The sequence below is a fragment of the Thalia democratica genome, chromosome 7, assembly GCF_965202585.1.
Source record: "Thalia democratica chromosome 7, ktThaDemo2.hap1.1, whole genome shotgun sequence".
In the NCBI taxonomy this organism is placed as follows: domain Eukaryota; kingdom Metazoa; phylum Chordata; class Thaliacea; order Salpida; family Salpidae; genus Thalia; species Thalia democratica.
This window is the reverse complement of record NC_139171.1, coordinates 60289160-60307485: the sequence shown is the minus strand read 5'-3', so window position 1 is coordinate 60307485 and position 18326 is coordinate 60289160. Positions and strand designations below refer to the sequence as shown.

The following is an 18326-nucleotide window of genomic DNA, read 5'->3' as shown; positions in this document are numbered from 1 at the left end:
ACGTTAAGCGTAACAAAGTCAAAATAACAAAACGAGCAAACACTCAACAGGAATTTTTGAGCCAAATATTTTGTGTTTAAATGCTATTTTTCATTCCGAATTTTACATCTTAGGTAAGCTTTTCATGCTTATTCTTTAAGCTGTGATCAAAGTAAGTACTCAACAGGAAAATTATTATGAGTATGTAAATATGTAAAATAAACAAGTAATTGATACTTTTGCTAATGATATTTTATGATCTAACAAATAAGTTTTGTAATATTTCGATTTTTTTATTTTAATCTTACGCCGTTACACTATTACAAACTTTTATAAAACTTTGATTATTTATTTTTTAAGCTGTAGTATTCCACTTTTGTATATAAAGTAGCGGTACTGATTAGTGTTAAAAGATAGTACTTAATACTTGGTTTATCTGAGTTAATCCGTTAACACTATGATGAGATCTCATTTTTTTTTTAAACAGGGGTCGGCAACTTTCTAGCAAGATTGAAATAAGGATTAAAAATGTCAATTATTAATATGTTCAGTCTTGTTTTAATTTCTTTAAGTTGTTTTCAAGCTGGCAAATACTTTGCGGGATCCGGTAACGTTGTCCATCCCTGCTTTAAATGGTGACAACAAAAATTAAGCATCATCAACATTTAACAAATAAGTTTTTCCTGTCAGGTTTGCATGTGAGACTGTTCATGACGTCATCTGATGAAAACCACAAACGTCGAGTTTTTTAAAATGTATGATTTCTGTGTTTAACCATAGGGCAGCATACAATTCCAAATTGTTTCTATTTTAATAGCTTGCATTGACAAGTTAATTACTCAGATTATTCAAGGTTATTCGCGGTAGTTAGTGTTGCCCTAGTTGCATGGATGTATTGCAAGGCTATAAAGTAAACGATTGACTGAAAAGTATTCGTATATTCAAGTATTGCAGACTAACGCACAGTATACACTCTGGCTAATACTGTACGTTTTATACATGTTATAGACGCTCATTAACATAAACAAGTGTTGTAAGAAAAAAAAAAACAACCTCCGCAGGTTTTTGAGGACTGCAAGCTGATCCAGCGCGTATTAGACATAATAAATACTTAAAGTAATTAAAAACTTTAAAAAAAAAACGCAAAAAGTCATAAAAATATATATAAGCCATAGTATTAATTATTCATATTTACTGCAGGTATTCGAGGATTGTAGGCTGATTCAGCGCATCTTAGACGCTTGGGCCGACAACACGACCCACGAAACAGAAGGAAAGGGACAGAGAAAAGGGTAAGTGTAAATATTAAAGAAAGTAAAAAAGTTAGATAGTTTCAGACAATATGTGCGTACATTTTTTGTGTATAAATTTAAATAAACATGGAATAATGAATCATGTGTAAGTAATATATATCATTTAATGATATTTAAATAATAAAAATGATAATAAAATAATAATTAGAAATAATTAAAAAAAATACAATCAGTATTTGTAATACGTTGTACATTTCTTTTGTATAAAGTTCACTAATAAGCAACTAATGTATGGTGTATTCATATGCACAGGTATATGAAGCACCTGACGTAAAAATGTAATAAAACAAACTAAATGAAAAAAATTATATAAACAATATATTTCTTTGTTTGTAGAGTTTATTAATGAGTAAATAACAAGTAATATATTATATATACTTATAATACATAAAGGTAAATAAAAAGATAAAAATATATACTTATACAGATACATGGGCCATTTGACCATCATATGCAACCACATCATACAGATATGCGACCAGAAACAGGGTCAAGACAACCACGACAGGGTCAATCTGTTTATCAGGGGTAAGCGTTTTTGATCAAAATTTATATGTATATATATATGTGTGTCTATAAATTACTATTTGTTTTAATTCTAAACTAAATAAGGACAACCACGATAGAGTCAATCTGTTTATCAGGGTTGAGTTAGTTTTATCAAAAGCATTTAATTGTTAAACTAATAAATGCGAAATTCTATTTGAATTGGATTTATTTACAGCTGATTTATCTCGTTTGACTAGTTTAAAGATATTAACAGGTTTATATAATTAAATGCTGTTTATTTTAATCTAAGGACAATAAAGAACAATTGCTTTACAATAGGGTTGGTATGTGTTTTTATAACATAATAAAAAACTATATTAAGATAACAAAACTTTTTACATTAATACAACCTATTTTAATATATTTACATTGAGATAAATATATAGTTATAAACTGTATAAAATATATTAAAATGTTTATATAAATAAATTGTTTTTATTTAAGGAACTATAAAAAATGTTATTTTTTATGCTTTACTATAAGGTTCGTTTGTATTTATATAGCATAATAAAAAGCCACATTAAAATAACAAAAGTTTACAATGAGATAAAGATAAATTAAAATACTTTCAAAACTTGATTGTGGCTTGCTGTATGCTTAAGTGGTTTGAAGAATTTAGAAATTTGTAGATAAGCACTTGACTTTGCAGTTTCTCTTTAAAAGTTTTTTATATAAATAAGTTTTAATTATGTTATAACATAATAACTATTGTATTATTTTTTGCTTCACCATAAAGTTTGTTTGTATTTGACTTGAATGTAGTAGTTTCTATATAAAAGTTTTATATATAACGTTTATAGATAGTTTATAATAGTCTAACGTACACTTTAAAAGCTTATTCATTATTTTATATAGTTATAAGTAAAATCTTAAAATGAGTCATTCATACATTTTAAATTATTTACTTGTTGTATATAATATTAAAAAAAAATCAAAACAGAAGCTTTGTTTTATGAATCTTTATATTCCAGTAGCCAAAATGAAACGTTCATTATTGATCGTGGTCTATAAATGGTGCTTTATTCACAAAGCATTTAACACCACAAAACAAAAACTAGTATGAATGACTGAAATTATTTACATTTAGAAGTGGTGAATAATTTATATTTTCGTACTTCGTTTCGACAAGTGTGTAAGCTACCTGCTTTAAAGCTCATCTCTTAATATTTTCATAGTTATACTGAGCTTTTTAAAAGTATTACGCAGGGTTGCCACTCGGTCAGGAAAAGTCAGGAAATCAGGAAAAGTCAGGAAAAATTTGAAAAAATTACAAAAGTCAGGAAAAGTCAAGAAAAAATGAGGGGTTTTGAAAAAAAGTCAGGAAAAGTCAGGAAATTTGATAAAATTAAAAACAAAATTCATATTTTGTCAGTTTAAGTTTACCAAATTCCTTGTTTTCCAAAGCCTTCAAGTGGTAAAAATTAATTAAAAGTCCTTTAAAGTCAGAAAAAAATTCCAAAATTTTCCTAGAAATTTACAAAAATATTAAATTTTATTTCCAATGCCTTCAAACTGGTATAAATTAGTAAAATATCCTTTAATAAACTGGAAAAATTATTTATTAATATATTGAACAAGTACCCTACTTGAACAAGCAGATTTTGTAAGCTTTTTAGTTTTGATGATCTGTAGCAAGGAAACTTTCATAGTGAAACTGTGATATATACACAAAAGTTTATCTAGCATAATTTTAGAATCAAAGAGTTTTTTTGTTTAAGTAAACAATTGAGTTCTTTATAACTAAGCAGTTAGTTTAGTATTTTATGTAACAAGTTAATGTGTAAACTTTACCTCTTTATAATTTTTCCAAATTTGTTTAAATTTATAAAATAAGTTATAAGAGAGGTATACGCGAAGTTTAAGTTTACTTATTATTTGTATTTTTGTAGAGTAACTCAAGTTTTTAAAGTAAATAAGAGTGTATCTATTTGTTACAAATTTTATACTAATTTAGTATTAGATGAAGAGGTTGAAGTGTTAATAAAAAAAACTAAGAAAATACATTTTAGTACATACATTTAAAAAAAACACTATTTGATTAAGTTCTTTAATGTTTTAACTGTAAAAGTTTGTTATTGTTTTATGGTTTGAGTTGTGAAAGTTCCTTATTGATTTAAGGTTTTAATTGTAAAAGTTCCTTATATGTCGTTTCGTTTATTTAGATACATTTATACTAGGAAATTGTAAAAAATTGTGTTCTTTATTGTTTTAAGGTTTCAACTGTAAAAATTTGTTATTGTTTTAAGATTTTATTTGTGAAAGTTCGTTATTAATTCAAGGTTTTAACTGTAAAAGTTCTTTATATGTCGTTTGTTTATCTTGATACAATTATGCTAGGGTTTGCTAAAAAATTGTTTCTTTTTTTAGACAAGCTGTGTTTATAAGGTAATAACACAAGTATTTTGCTGATAGAGCTGTTTATTACAAACATCAATCATACACAGATGGTTTAAGTGATGTACTGGAAGTTTGATGAAAGAATTCAGCAAAAAAATATTGTTTTTAACCTGTATTAAAATTAGATTGGAAGCTTTATATAGTTTAAAGTGTTAGATTATGTATTTTAGAATAAGTTTAATTTAAGAGTTTTATTTAGAAAAGTCAGGAAAATTTTGGTAAAAAGTCAGGAAAAAGTCAGGAAAAGTCAGGAAATTTTTCTCAGCTTGATGAGTGGCAACCATGATTACGGTTTTATCCTATGAATTAACTTGAAAAAAATCAAAGGTATTTAATTAATTTCTTAAACCTTAAGTAGTTGTTTAAATTTTTGCCACCAATCTTTCATTTAGTCTTTTAAATTATAAGTTTCATTAATATATTTTTGTTTTTAATTATAACCAATGTTTAGCTAAGTAGTATAATAAAATAACTTACTTATTTGAATTAGCGATGAATCTGCTTGGAGATTTAAAAATATTATATAGTACATGTAAGATACAAGAGTTTCTGGTTTTTTCGTAAATATATCAAACCACCAAACAGTGACCTATTTGAATTTTATAGCAAGATAACAAAATACTTTGTTATATTTATAAAACTTTAATTAAACCATTGTGATGTTATACAATGCTGACAGACTTGTAAAATACTTATAAGAACAGTTTCTGAAACTGTGGAACTTTATACTACCAAAAAATCTTAAACTTGAAATTATTTTCCACCTAGACATATTATAACTATGACATCAAAACTGTATTGTAATGGAAAATATAAAATAATCATGACGTAACACAAAAATGACTGAGGACGAACAGAACAGACTTTTAATGTATGTGAGTTGTAAGATGAATATTCCTGACACCTAGTTCAGAATGTTATTGTGACTTATTTGTAGTTTACCTTTACAATATGCATGAACACACGCAGGTATGGCCGAGAACAGCTTTAAATGTATGTAAATTTAACAAAATAACTTATAAATATTTACAAAAAAATCATTCTTTTCAACGCAGGTATGGCTGAGGACGAGCAGAACAGGTGGTCGGATTTCGTCGGCGAGTCGCTGGCCGAGATAAACGAGAAAAACTCGAGCAATTTGGGCGGCCACAACCCCAAGATATTGTCGGATACCGAGAACGACGATTACACCCGATACGACTCCGCTCAGCAGGTATGTTGTTTTTATTTTACAAATAACATATTAGAGCTTGTAGTAAATTAAAAAAAAGCTCGATTGTTAAGTATTATAAAGTTTTTAAATGTGTTCTCAAAGCAATAAATTTTTGCTTTTTTAGTTAAAGTTTAATGAGATTTAATAATCTTTTGTGGAATAAGTTATTTGGTATAATAAATCAGTAAACACGTATGTTTTAAAACTAATTTCAAATTTTTGAAATAATTATTGCTATTTTAACGATTTAATCACTAGTCATTATAATTTTTATTAGTTACTGTGACTCATAAAATCACATAAGCGTAAATACAACACTTATAAATATATATGTTCTTCTAAGTTTTCTTATGTAATACTCAATTATGTAATTTATATTTTGTAAATTTATTAGAATTTTACAACTTACTGGTAACAAAAGTATTGTTTATTTAGTTGCTATAAAGTTGTTTGTACATCAATTTAACATTTATTTACACATTTTAATGTTACTTAAATGCATTTCAAATCGAAGTCATTATATAATTTATAAGACTTGAGACAAAGTACAGATTTTATAATAGTATTTTATAAAATATAAAAATATTAATTTACAAAAAGTTGCATATGTAGGGATTTTCAAAACTATATTTAAAGATATGTTTTGTTTTTAAATTTAAGTATGTCCTTTTTTGTTTCTTTTATAAGCTCAAAATATGTAAAAAGATCAACAAAAACATTAAAAAGCCCTAATTAAAACTACTTTTAATAAAAATCTTTTTATAAAACTTCAATGCTGTCTGCGGCCAGATTTTTTGTGAGAAGTCGATATTTGATTGAGGTGAGCGAAATTTTCATGTTTTATGTTGATATACAAAATAATTTCACTATAAAAAGTTTTTTTGAAAAAACTACAAAAAAAAAAAGCTACTTTTACTGCAAAATCTGTGGATATATTGTGTTATTTATTATTTTAATTGAACACAATAAGTATCTGACTTGATTGGAATGTTGTTTTTTCAACTAATTGAACAATGTAATCAAATCCAATGTCATTAAAATTGAAAAGGAAACAAGCTAGTATGTACTGTGATTTCTGAGTGTAAAATGTTTAGAAAAATATACCATGTTTAATTAATGGGAAAATCGTCATCATTTAAAGATATCATATTTAAATTTTTACCATTGAAGTTGAGCTACTTTATTTTTTTTTAAACGGCCTGATTCTATGACTTACTAGGTTTTTGTCTCAAAAGGTTTATGTGATTAATTCCAAGTTTAAGTGTGTTAGTTCTGGTTTTAAAAACTAAGTTGTTGCTATGTTTATAAATATTATTTGTTGGAAAGATTTTTTTGCATTGAGTTTATGTAATGGACTAATGAGTTTTTTGAAAAAAGCTGTTACCTGGTTCAAATCTTAACGTTTAAGCAACTTGAAGCTGTTCTATTGGTTTTTATGATTGTTTAGAAAACATGTGTACATTTTTTAACCAGTTTTAATGTCTTGTAGTTTATTTATTTAATTTAAAATTTTAAAACACATTTACATATGAATTTCAATCTCCAGTTTAAGGTTGTGTGTGCAGTTAAGATTTATGAGACTTCTAAATTAGAAAAAAAACTTAAATTTATTTCATTTAGTATAAAACGGTGTTTTCCGGGTTTAAATTCTACAGGGTTTCCTCAAGTCTCATGCTAAAAGTTCAATGTTTATAGTTCAAAATGTGCATGAATTAAAAAACAAGACTAAAGTTGAATGAATAAGTTTATTACAACAGAATTATTACATTTTACTTTTATATTGTATTGTATCTCATATATTAATTGAAAGTCTCTAGGAGGACTTAATATTTAGATTGTGTAAGTTATGGTTTATGTTGGTCTACTACTGTCAACATTCTTTGAACAAGTTTAGTTGACTGAGTTGAAAAACTATCAAAACTTTTTGATCAGAAAATGTTTGTTTGGCTTTGAACCTTCCTAATTCAAATAACTTTATTTAGCTTTGATTAAATGAATTTATTTGTAATAGATCAGATTTTTTAATTCAGTCACTTTAACCCATAAAATTCTATTGAGTCAAAAAGCTGAATATAAAACTGTTTAATTTTTTATCTTTTTTTGCCTTTTATGAATTTAAAAACTTTGTATTATTTGGGCTAGTAAATAATGTTTTGCTTTTAAATCTTTGACAAATGTTATCTTTCATTGCATTTTACTAAATTAAGTAAAAATTTAAGCTGGATATTTCTAAAAAAGCTTTATGTTGTCTATGAATGTTAAGAACAAGTCTGTATTGATTTACAATTTATCGTCTTGTCTCATTGTTTTTCAGTTCTCTGGCTAGATTCATGTTCTTTATAAAATATTTTATGGAGTTTTCTAATCTTTTTGTGGGTTACAATCTGTTGTGACACCTTCAATTTTCATTATAAATTAAAAAGTCTGAAAATTGTGTGATTTTTTTTTTCTTTTTTTTCTCTTGTTGTGTGTGTGTGTCTGGCTGCGCAGCATTGAAGTCAAAGTAATTAGAATTAAGAGTTAAAACACTTCCTTCTATATTGAAGGCTTTCAATGACTACCAACTCCAACAAATCACATCGAATTTTTCTGATCAGTTTGGATTCTCCGACTCAGACTACCAGGAAGCAGATGAGCACGATAAGTTAGTTTGTTTTTTATTTATTTAATTTTATTAAATTATTAGTTTGTATTGTTTATTTGTTTTAACTTATTTAAGAAGTAGTTTCAATGTGGCTAGTTATTTATGTTTATAATGTTGTGTTATTTTATGTAGTATGTATATATGTATATTATAAACTTAGTTAAAACTTGGTAAACAATACAAAAATTAGTTGTTTTTTGTATTAAAACTAAATATATATAATAGTAAATATCTTAGTACTTGATAAGTTACTTTCTTATCTTATTAATTGTTTTTATATTTAGTTAATTTAGAAAATTTAGTATCAATTTAATTAATTATATATCAATATCATCAGTTTGTTTAGCTATTTATTTTAGTTTATTTGTATTTTAATATAACCCTATAAAAATATTATTTTTCAAATAATTATTTTCTTCTTCAACTAACTTATTAATAAAGGTGTTTTGTTTATTTATGTTGATTACAATGTCTTACCTTAAATAGTGTTGCGACATATAAGTCGTTTTTCTCTCTTTTTATTCATATCTCAATATTTGTTGGTAAATGTTTATGTTTGTTAATAACAATCTTGCTAGAAACTGCCCAATTCTATTTATAAGGTAAATTTTAAGTAAATTTTACGCTCAACCTCGATTAACCGCCTGTATTTAGAGGTGTAGTTGAACAGTCCTTTATACCTGCAATTGACAAACTTGAGTATTCGTAAAGTTTTCTTTTCCATAAACTTTTTCTTGATTTTTCTGGTTTATAAGATATTATACCATATATTTTATATTATATTTTATGCATATTTTAAACAAAACATATTTTATACGAATAGACATTTAAATAACGTTTCGTAAAAATGCACTGTAAAAATAATTAGTCACTCTATTTTGTAGACAAAACTATTAAAATAAAACTGAATACAATTTGATTTTTAACTTAGTTGTGTAATAGTAGTTTACATCATACTTCTAAAATGCTTATACAACACTAATTAATTTTATAAGTTAATTTTGACAAAGTTGTATAACTTATACATTTCTTCTACTTGCACTGTAAAAACAAAAGTAATTACAATGCGTAAAAAGTAGACAAGAAGTTAAATTAAAGCAGTACACAGCTGAAACATTAATAGTTTTTGCTGTGAATTTATTTTAACATCTTACTACTATTGAATTTTTTATGCAGCTTATGTAGAGTTTCATCAACATTTTTATTGTTTTTATAAGAAGCACTTTGATTTAAACTTGAACTTTTTTAAGAAGAAACGTCCTTTAAAGTCTTTTGTAAGTAATGCATTAGTTAAAATTATGTGTAATGATTTAGAAAACTTTTTCTATTGTTAGTAGTAATAATTAATGTAAATGATCTATTTCAACTACAAGGGGTTGTTTCTGAAGTTGTGTTATTATAATTTTTAAGATGATGTGTTTTTTATTTTGATATAAAAGGGATGATTTATGCAGGTTCAGCAAAATAAATCAAGTTAATTTCGACATCAAGACAGATACCGACGTTGTTAGTTATTCATTTGTTTTTAAATTTATCTCATTAATTAGTTTAATTTCTAAACTGTTTTAAACAAATAAAAAGAGTGATAAAGTTTGGTTTGCTTATAACCGTAATATAGTATCATGATGCTAAAATAACATTTGTTTAAAATAAATAAGGTTCTACGTTTTTTTAAAATTAATTTTTTTTAACATTTTAAAACTTTATAAGATTTGTAAAAAAACATAATCATTGTTTTTTGCAAAAGGGCGCCGATAAAACAATTGACTTTCTCATACAGGAAAGCAGAATACAGTTTGAAAAATACTGCACTTCGCAAATACCCAACATCGACGACAGCGACTCCATGTTCGAAAACGTCGATGACGGTTTGTGTGATAAAATACAGGGTTGCTACTTAACCTGGAAAAACCTGGAGTTTGGCAATTTAGGCAAAAAAAAAACCTGGCAAAACCTGGAATTTGAAAAATTTAGAAAAAAAACTTGGAGTTTTAACAAATTTCACATGTTCAGTAGTAAAATTTGTTTTGAAAGTTTTGAAAAATATAACTGAAAAATGGATATAACTGAAATTGCATTGGGCATTTTTAATTAGTTTTAGATTATAATATGTGTTAAAAAAATGTTGAAACATTTCAAGCAGTTGAAATCTTGTACCCAATTTTACATACCTGGGTTGTTTTTTAGATACGTTTATAAATTAATACCTAGTAAAAGTTACAATGGCGTGTAATTTACTTTTTTTTATTTAAGAATTTTGAAAAACAATATTTTTTAAAATAAATGTAGGTATTTGTAAATTTTGAAATGAATTCCAATTTATTTGAGCTTATTTTATTAATTTTTAAAGTTTTAAAAGCATTTTATTAATTATTGATGTTGCTTCTTTAAATTTGTAATGAAGCTTACTAAAGTATTATTATTTAAGTTGTTTTTATTCTTTTTGAAACAACTAAATATTATTTTTAAAGTTTAAATATTTTTTTTATTTTCGCTAAATACATTAGAAAACATAAGTAAAAGTTTTATTGTTTAAAATTTTTTATTATAGAGTTAAAAGTCATTAAATGTTACTTTGAGTTTAATAATTTTTCTAAAATACTCTTCATTAAACTTTCTGAAAAAAAAACATGAAAATAAAAAAAAAAACATATTGAGGTAATACTGTATAACGAGAAGCCTTTAAATTAAAAATAAAATATTAACAACAAAATTTTGTACTTTAAGAAGATTTTGAAATGTATTTAGATGAGGACTGGCCCAACAACAGTGGGGAAGAAAATACTGGAATTTTCGGTGATTCTAATGCAGAAAACAGGTTTGTTTTATTAAAAGTATTTAAATTGTATTTATAATACAAAAATACAGAAACATTTTATGATTCTAATGTTCATAATAGGTTTGTTCTATTAAATAATGAATTATTTTGTTTGTTTAGTTAAAATACTGTAATGTTTGGTGATTCTAATGTAGAAAAATATATTTCAAGTTTTCTCTTTCTTTAAAAATTCATAAAGTTAAAACTGCCGTGGGAAATAAAAAGTAAATGTTGGAACTTTTTCGATTGTATATTTTAAAAGTAATTCTGCAAAAGTAAATAGATTAAATAAAGTAAATGGATTACGTAGTTGTAGTATTCATTACAACATTAAATGTAAGTACGAGGAAACAAGAAAAAGTTCATTGGTCTGTTTTCGATAAAATGATTTTTTCTAAACTAAAGTTTAAACATTTCTTGTTAGTGCAAGTGTAAACTGTACGTTCAGAAACACTCATGTAAATTGTAAGCCTCATAATTTTAACTTGTTGAATCGCTTTATAAAGTTAATATCTTTGAAATTTGTTTGTATAAATAGCTAAGCAATGAGAAACGAATTAAAATGCGAAAATTTAAGTTTTGGTTTGTTGAGTTTGGTTTGAATTTTGATAAATTGAATGCTTTCACAAGTATTTTATCACCAATGAAAATCAATAAAATTTTGTAAACAGCTTTAATAGGAAATTTCTCATATTAAATGAAATTTTTTAATATTCAAATCACTTGTTATCTAAGTAGTAAAATATAATTAAAAGAATATTTTAAATTGTTATTTTTTTAAACTTCAAGTACTCATAAAAAAGTTTCAAACTTACATCAATATTTAAAAAAAATTAGTAGCAATTTTTTTTAAATTATCTGTTACCTAAGTAGTAATATAATTATATTGATTAATATTTAAAAATATTTAGAAAGAATATTTTAAACTATTATTAAAACTTGCATAAATTTTTCAAACAATAAAATTAATAATATGGATTTTTTTTCAACAATCTGTAAACACTTATGTTGTTTATTTAAACGTCACACTTTATTTACATTATTTTTTCAAATGTCACATTTTATTTATAATATTTATTTAAAACTTTATTTATTTTATTCAGTTCATGTGACATTAGTTCCGCGTCCAAACAGCAAGAAATAAATGTCATTAAAAGTAAAGAGAAAAGCAACCGATTGTAAAAAAAATCGTTTTTGTTTTTGCCGTAAACAAACTTTTGAGTTTTATCAATAAAATTTCTAACATGAATGAAAAATTAAACTTGATGTAATGCTAATTTTTTATTTTTTATTTAAAAAAAAAAGTGTGCTGGTCATAACAACTTGCTGCAAAAATAGATTTTTTGTTCCTTATAATTTTTTTTTCTTTGCCAATGTTGTCATTTTTTCAGTTTTTTATGTTTTAACATGAGATTAAATGATTTGATTAATGAAACAGTTATTATAAAGTTTCTTGTATATATATATATGTATAGTATTATTACTTTTTCGTAAAACAGACTAGTTTGGCCACATAAATTACTATTCTAAGTTAGTTTGTAATTTTTATGTTTCAATACCAAAATAACTGATTATGTTGTCATTATCAAACAACTTGTGATTTGTTGAATAGTGGCGGCTTAATAATTAACTACTAACACGTCATAATGCCTACAAATTCTTCATTATGACGTATTAAACACTTTGTTTGCCACAATCAAACTTTGTTCTTGTTGTTTTTTTAACTGAAAACTTTTACAATTACTATAAAAACTTATAGCTTAACATGGGTTTCTAAATTTGTTCAAGTCTTTTTTCAACTAAGCAAATAGATACCCCTTTTCTCCTGATAAAAAAAAATGTTATCTGATTAAGTTAAAGGTTCATATCTTTTACAATAAACATATATTTTTAAAACAAAAAAACAAACCACAGCTTTGTTTAGAAAAATATAGTTAATAATTATTTGTACTATGAGCACTTAAGTTCTTATACATTTTATCGCTTGCAACATATGAAATTACACAGATAAACCTTTGGTTTCCATATATATATTTGTAACATGATTATCTTTTACTGTTCAACTTATAGTTAATTATCAGTCCAAAATCTTTTGTGGTTTGAACCTAGATTTTTTACTGCCATTTTCCATCATCATAAAAATATTGTTAACATCTTACTATGACGTCATATATACATTTAATTATGACGTCACAGCCGGAAGTCAACGGACGAAGCGCAGCCCACTGGCGAGGAAACTTTCGAAGTCGACAAAATGGAGGTTGGCACTACAAATGAAACTAGTGACAATACAACTTCTGCCGGTGACAGTACTACTGACGCTGCTAACAAGAGCGCGGAAGGTAAAGTTGAATTGACATTAATAATGTTATGATAAATAACATAAACACAATATTTAAGTACATTTGATTTTTAATTAATTAATATTTTAGGATCTTAATATTTTTAATAAATATTGCAAGAATTAGGCGTTGCATTTACAAACAATCTAAATTACTTTGTGGTTTGTTTAAATTTTTTTTAGGATGTTTTTGTTTTAAATGTACTGTAAAATTAAATGTTGCTCATCATATGATGTTAACAACCTTAAAGTTTGTAAACACTTATGTTTTATGAAATAAATAATAGATATTTTTTCAGAAAAACCTGAACACCAAACAACACCCCATCCCACAGAAACACCCTGGTTTGATAATGATAAAAAAGTTAGTTGAATATTTAATAAATTTATTAATATATAAAGTATGCATTATTATCATTATATTGTTTTACTTGAGAGTGTTGGTTCGATAATGATAAAAAAGATTTTTGAAAAAATAACTTAATTCGGTAATCAATCAAACTTTAATGTGTTAGTTGGTAAAATGTTTTATTATTTTAATTTACGTAAAATTCAGTTGCTTCAGCATAAAAATATTTAGTTTTTTTAAACTTTCAGCATTACTTACTTTAGGCGGTAAAAAGTTTTATTATGTAACATATAAGTAATTGTTTAATTTTATTTGAATAACAGACAGAAGAAAAACCTTCAGATGAAGGATGGGCAAATTTTGATGATATGAGCAGGTTTTTATTTTATATTTTTAATACTTTAATCAAGTTTAAGATAGTATCGAACTTTGAAGAGTCGTTGAAAATTAAAAATTGAAACTGAAACAAATTAAAAACTTTGTTAATATTATGTTTTATATTTGATAGAAAAACTTAGTAAGCAGTTATTAAATTAATTTGAAGAAACTATAAATTATTTTGATATTTAAACAATAATAATCAATATAATTTTCTTCCAGTGACAAGCCCACTGAAACAGCTGAAGAAAAGTTACCCGAAAGAGCTCAAAATTACTGTGAGTTGATTGATTTATTTGTTAATTTCAAGTAAAAAATGAGTTTGTTTTATTATTATAATATATATAATTGAACGAAGCATATTACTGCTCTAAAAATGAGGTTTTTTATAAAAAAAATAATTGAAGATTTTTTGTTCTTTTGCTATGCTCAATACATTTTAGTTGTTTTTTTCTTGATCAACACATTTGAGATGCTTTTCTATCAATTGTTCGAAACTCAATTAACTCAACTTGTAATATTTCAGCAGTAGAAAAAGACGAGCCAATGAAAGACGAACAAACGAAAGAAGAGCCAATGAAAACGGAGGAAATGAAAACGGAAGAAAATGTTGTGGAAAAATCTGATGAAATGAAGCAAGATAACGAATCCAGGTATTAATCAGATTATAAGTAATTGGTTGTTAAACTTTGACCAGTTTTAACGAAAGTCTATATAATTGAATATAATTTGCTACTCATCAATCCAAGTAGATATCAGAATTCTCTACTTTTGACAAAAACTTTAAACCCAAAACTTGTCATACTAACTAATTTTATTCTATCACATAGTAACTCCAACACTTGAGACGTTGAAATAAAGTTCACAAATACACAACAAACAACTCGAAGGTTTTTCCCGAGAAAAACTTTTTTCAATATCCAACAATTTTATGTCACCATACTCAGTAAATAAAACTTTTCATTCCGCAACAGCAGTATGGAAGTGCAGCCGATGCAGGTCACCACGACCGACAAAACCGACAGTGACGTCATAACCAGCGCGAAGTCGTCATCGGTGGACGCGGATGACGTCACGATGCAGACGGACGACGTAGGAGTGACGTCAGAGGAGAAAGGAGACTCGAACGCCGCCAGCAAGATGGAGGTCGACTCGCAAGAAGAACAAGCGGAAAGTGTTGTCAGGTAATAAATAAATAAATTAAAAATATATAAAACATAGAGCAAATGGAAAGTATGGTCAGTGTTATAAAAAAAACTTGAAAAATAAATAATTAAAACTTTAAGTTAATTATTAAAATAATCTTGTAAAATTGGCAGAGTTGATGCTTATATTGCATGTTTTGTAAAATAATGTAATTTACAGGGTTTATTTTTAGTAGGGAAATTGTTTAGGTATTACCAAGTTAAAGTTTTATTCTCAGCTCTTCATACGCAACTATAATGTTTAATTGAGAATACAAAGAAATATTGTTTATCTATAACAAATAATCTGATAATAACTTGAATTAATTATAAATTAAACAACCTTTTTTTCTTGTTTATTGTACAGCGCAATTTTACAAAAAATCCTCATCAAGTTTACAAACTCATCAAAATTCAGCAAACCGACCATGGAAGTGGAAACTCCCCAAACCGAAGCTCCGCAGCCCTCGTCGGCGATCTCACAAGAGGGAATTACCCAGAAGCAGGAGGGAAATACCCAGAAGCAGGAAAGCGGCGCGTCAGGCGACAACAAGGTTCAGGAGCAACCAATGGCTACGGAGCAACCGACCAAAAAGTGATTGTTCGGGTGGTTGCCGTGGTGATTCAAACCGTGACGTCACCGAAAAATCCCCTGAATAACGAAAAATTATTTTTTGTCTTTGTTTATGTTTTTTAATAATATTTAATTTATAAGATGTAAATCAGAAAAAGTTTTCGAAAATCTAAAGGGTTCAATTTTTTTCATGGTTGTCACGGTTTCGGTTGTCATGGCGACCAATTCATTCTTTCTCGGTTGGAAGTTTCGAGCTCTCTGGCGCGCGATGGCGGTAAAAATATTTTAAAAAAATCTGCCGTTCCGCATAAACTAGGCTCTATTTATTTTATTTCACCATTTTTATTTGCGACTAACAAAAATATAAGCTCATCAGATTTTACTAAGGAAATTTGAAAAAGTGCTACATTTTTCTGAACTCTGAATTAAAAAAAATATTAGTTTTAAGGGCATTTTGGGTTTATGCAAAGTTTCAGTTCTGTTCCCAGCTTTTTTAAGTTATTATTTTACAAAAATAAATTAAAAATAAATAGGATCTGCTGCTTTCAACGCCTCAGCTAATTACTTTTTTATATAACAATAATGATGATTTACTTTTTTAATTTTTATACATCTTACAATTTATTATTGTTTGTAGCAGAAATTAATAATATTTCATTCCCAAACTTGTTTAATTTTTTCTACCTAAAAAAATTTGAAAGCTTGATTATATAGATTAAGTGGTAAAAATTGTTTGTCACTTAAAAACAGTTTTATTTTTATATAATACCTTATTAATACTTTAAATTGTAGAGCACTTTTTTATTTCATTTCACCGAGTATTGATTCTAATGTCATAAATATTCAATACCTTTTTATATTTTTTCGTATTTAAATTATATAAAATATATTGTCGTATAAAACCAGTTGTTTTTGTGTATCACAAGTTTGAAGACAAATTTAATTTTCTCTTTCAACATTATTAGTTAATTAGATATACATTTAGTAAAGTGTTAAAACTTATTCTTTAACATTTTATAGCTGGAATAATCAAGTGTTTTTTTTTCACAAATATAAATTTATATCAGTTGACTAAGTTATCAATAAATTGTGTTCATTTTAAACATATATAGTTTGAAAACAAGCCATTGTAACGGCTGCAAAAGAACAAAAATGTATGTTAAAGCACTAAAAAAATGCCTTGTTAACTCAAATATTTATTAAAAAGATAAAAAGAAATAGTGGTTTATACTTTTAATAGGTTTAAATCGGATGTATGGCTTTCTTTAGGGCGATTTTGTATGCCAGTGGGTAATAAGTAGTAAAGGGCTAAAAATTAAATTGGTTTAAAAGTAGTAAAAGATAATTTTTTATCAATGGGTACAATCATCATAAAATAAGCTTAAAAATGTATGTTAAAACACTATACAAATGCCTTGTTAACTCTCAACGCCAGAGTTAACTGTGGCCTTGTAAACGATGTTCTTTGAACGGCAATTGCCCCCTTTCAAATTATGTTTACAGCTACCAGCGTAGCCACATTGACTTCGAATTCCTGAGTTTTGATTTAAATTTTTTTGGTTGTGTGCCTTAATGATATTCTCTAAATTTGCCGTACACGAATAACTTATTCGCATATTATGCTTGTTAAAAGTTTTTGTTAGCGGATTTTGTTTGTTGAAGTGTTTTTTGACTAGATATATAAATTTTCTTCCAATATTAGTTTTTACCGAATTGCTAAAAGGAGGGTTATCTTTATCTCTTTCAAATATCTGTCCTAATATATAGTTACTCACTGAAGTTTTATGAACTTTTGCCAGTTTATTGTCGATTGGTAAATTAATTTTTGCACAAGCCGTTTTGCATGATTTTTGATAGTCTCAAAATTAAATCATAATCTACTTATACTAAATTTTTTAACTTTTATTTGTGTGTTTTGTTTTGTGCTTTATTTTAAACTTGTTTTGAAGCTGATGAGTGGATAGGCACGAAACTCGAGTCCTTTGAGTTTTGCATCTTGAAATAAACCTTTTTATTAATAAAGCCCTTAAGGTGGGCTCAGTGTAAAAGATTTAATTTATCAAGTTAAATAACTTAATTCTATATATATATATATATGTATATACTTATACACTTATATGTATGATGCTTATAATACTATAAGTCAACTAATCACAAATGTTCTTTAAAAATATATATACCTGTTGACTTTAAAAAGAAATTGTTAATTTCTTCTTTAGTTTTCAATAGAAAAATTATACATTTCCAAAAAAATATCTCAAAATGTATAACCTAAACTTATTATGAAATTTAAAAGTTAAGATAATCTTTAAAAGCTTATCATAAAGTTTTCAAAATTCAAAAACATAGCTTTTACAGTTTTAAAAACTTGTTTTTTTATTAATAAGCACGTATCTGATTAAAAAAATAATTTTTACAAGAGGTAAGTCTTCAAAAATGGTTTGAATAAAAATTAACTTCGAAAATGTTTAAATTGTACTAATTTTCTGAAACAAAATTTAGTTTTTTTAACTCTACTGGTTGATACAATAATGCATTTTTGTAGGTTACTGTGCTAGTGACTATTACACAAACAGTACTATACAAT

At 25.9% G+C, this 18326-nt stretch overlaps 1 protein-coding gene across 7 annotated transcripts in view; it reads left to right on the top strand.

Moving 5' to 3' along the window:
* The window catches only part of LOC145840915 (serine/threonine-protein phosphatase 6 regulatory subunit 3-like), a 36061-nt gene extending 19450 nt beyond the window's left edge, over positions 1 to 16611 (top strand). For 3 of the 7 annotated variants that reach the window (XM_082948271.1, XM_082948266.1, XM_082948267.1), the window contains 14 exons: positions 1180 to 1271; positions 1720 to 1820; positions 5294 to 5451; positions 7998 to 8095; positions 9550 to 9601; positions 9876 to 9963; positions 10844 to 10913; positions 13110 to 13255; positions 13554 to 13618; positions 13927 to 13979; positions 14204 to 14259; positions 14508 to 14634; positions 14956 to 15165; positions 15584 to 16605. In XM_082948271.1, the coding sequence (XP_082804397.1) occupies positions 1180 to 1271; positions 1720 to 1820; positions 5294 to 5451; positions 7998 to 8095; positions 9550 to 9601; positions 9876 to 9963; positions 10844 to 10913; positions 13110 to 13255; positions 13554 to 13618; positions 13927 to 13979; positions 14204 to 14259; positions 14508 to 14634; positions 14956 to 15165; positions 15584 to 15764 (1497 nt within the window). In that variant the 3' untranslated portion in view covers positions 15765 to 16605. Of the gene's footprint in view, positions 1 to 1179; positions 1272 to 1719; positions 1821 to 5293; positions 5452 to 7997; positions 8096 to 9549; positions 9602 to 9875; positions 9964 to 10843; positions 10914 to 13109; positions 13256 to 13553; positions 13619 to 13926; positions 13980 to 14203; positions 14260 to 14507; positions 14635 to 14955; positions 15166 to 15583 lie in introns of all 7 variants that reach the window. The other 4 variants (XM_082948269.1, XM_082948273.1, XM_082948268.1 and 1 more) reach the window with 4 other exon arrangements.
* The last annotated feature ends 1715 nt before the right edge of the window (positions 16612 to 18326 follow it).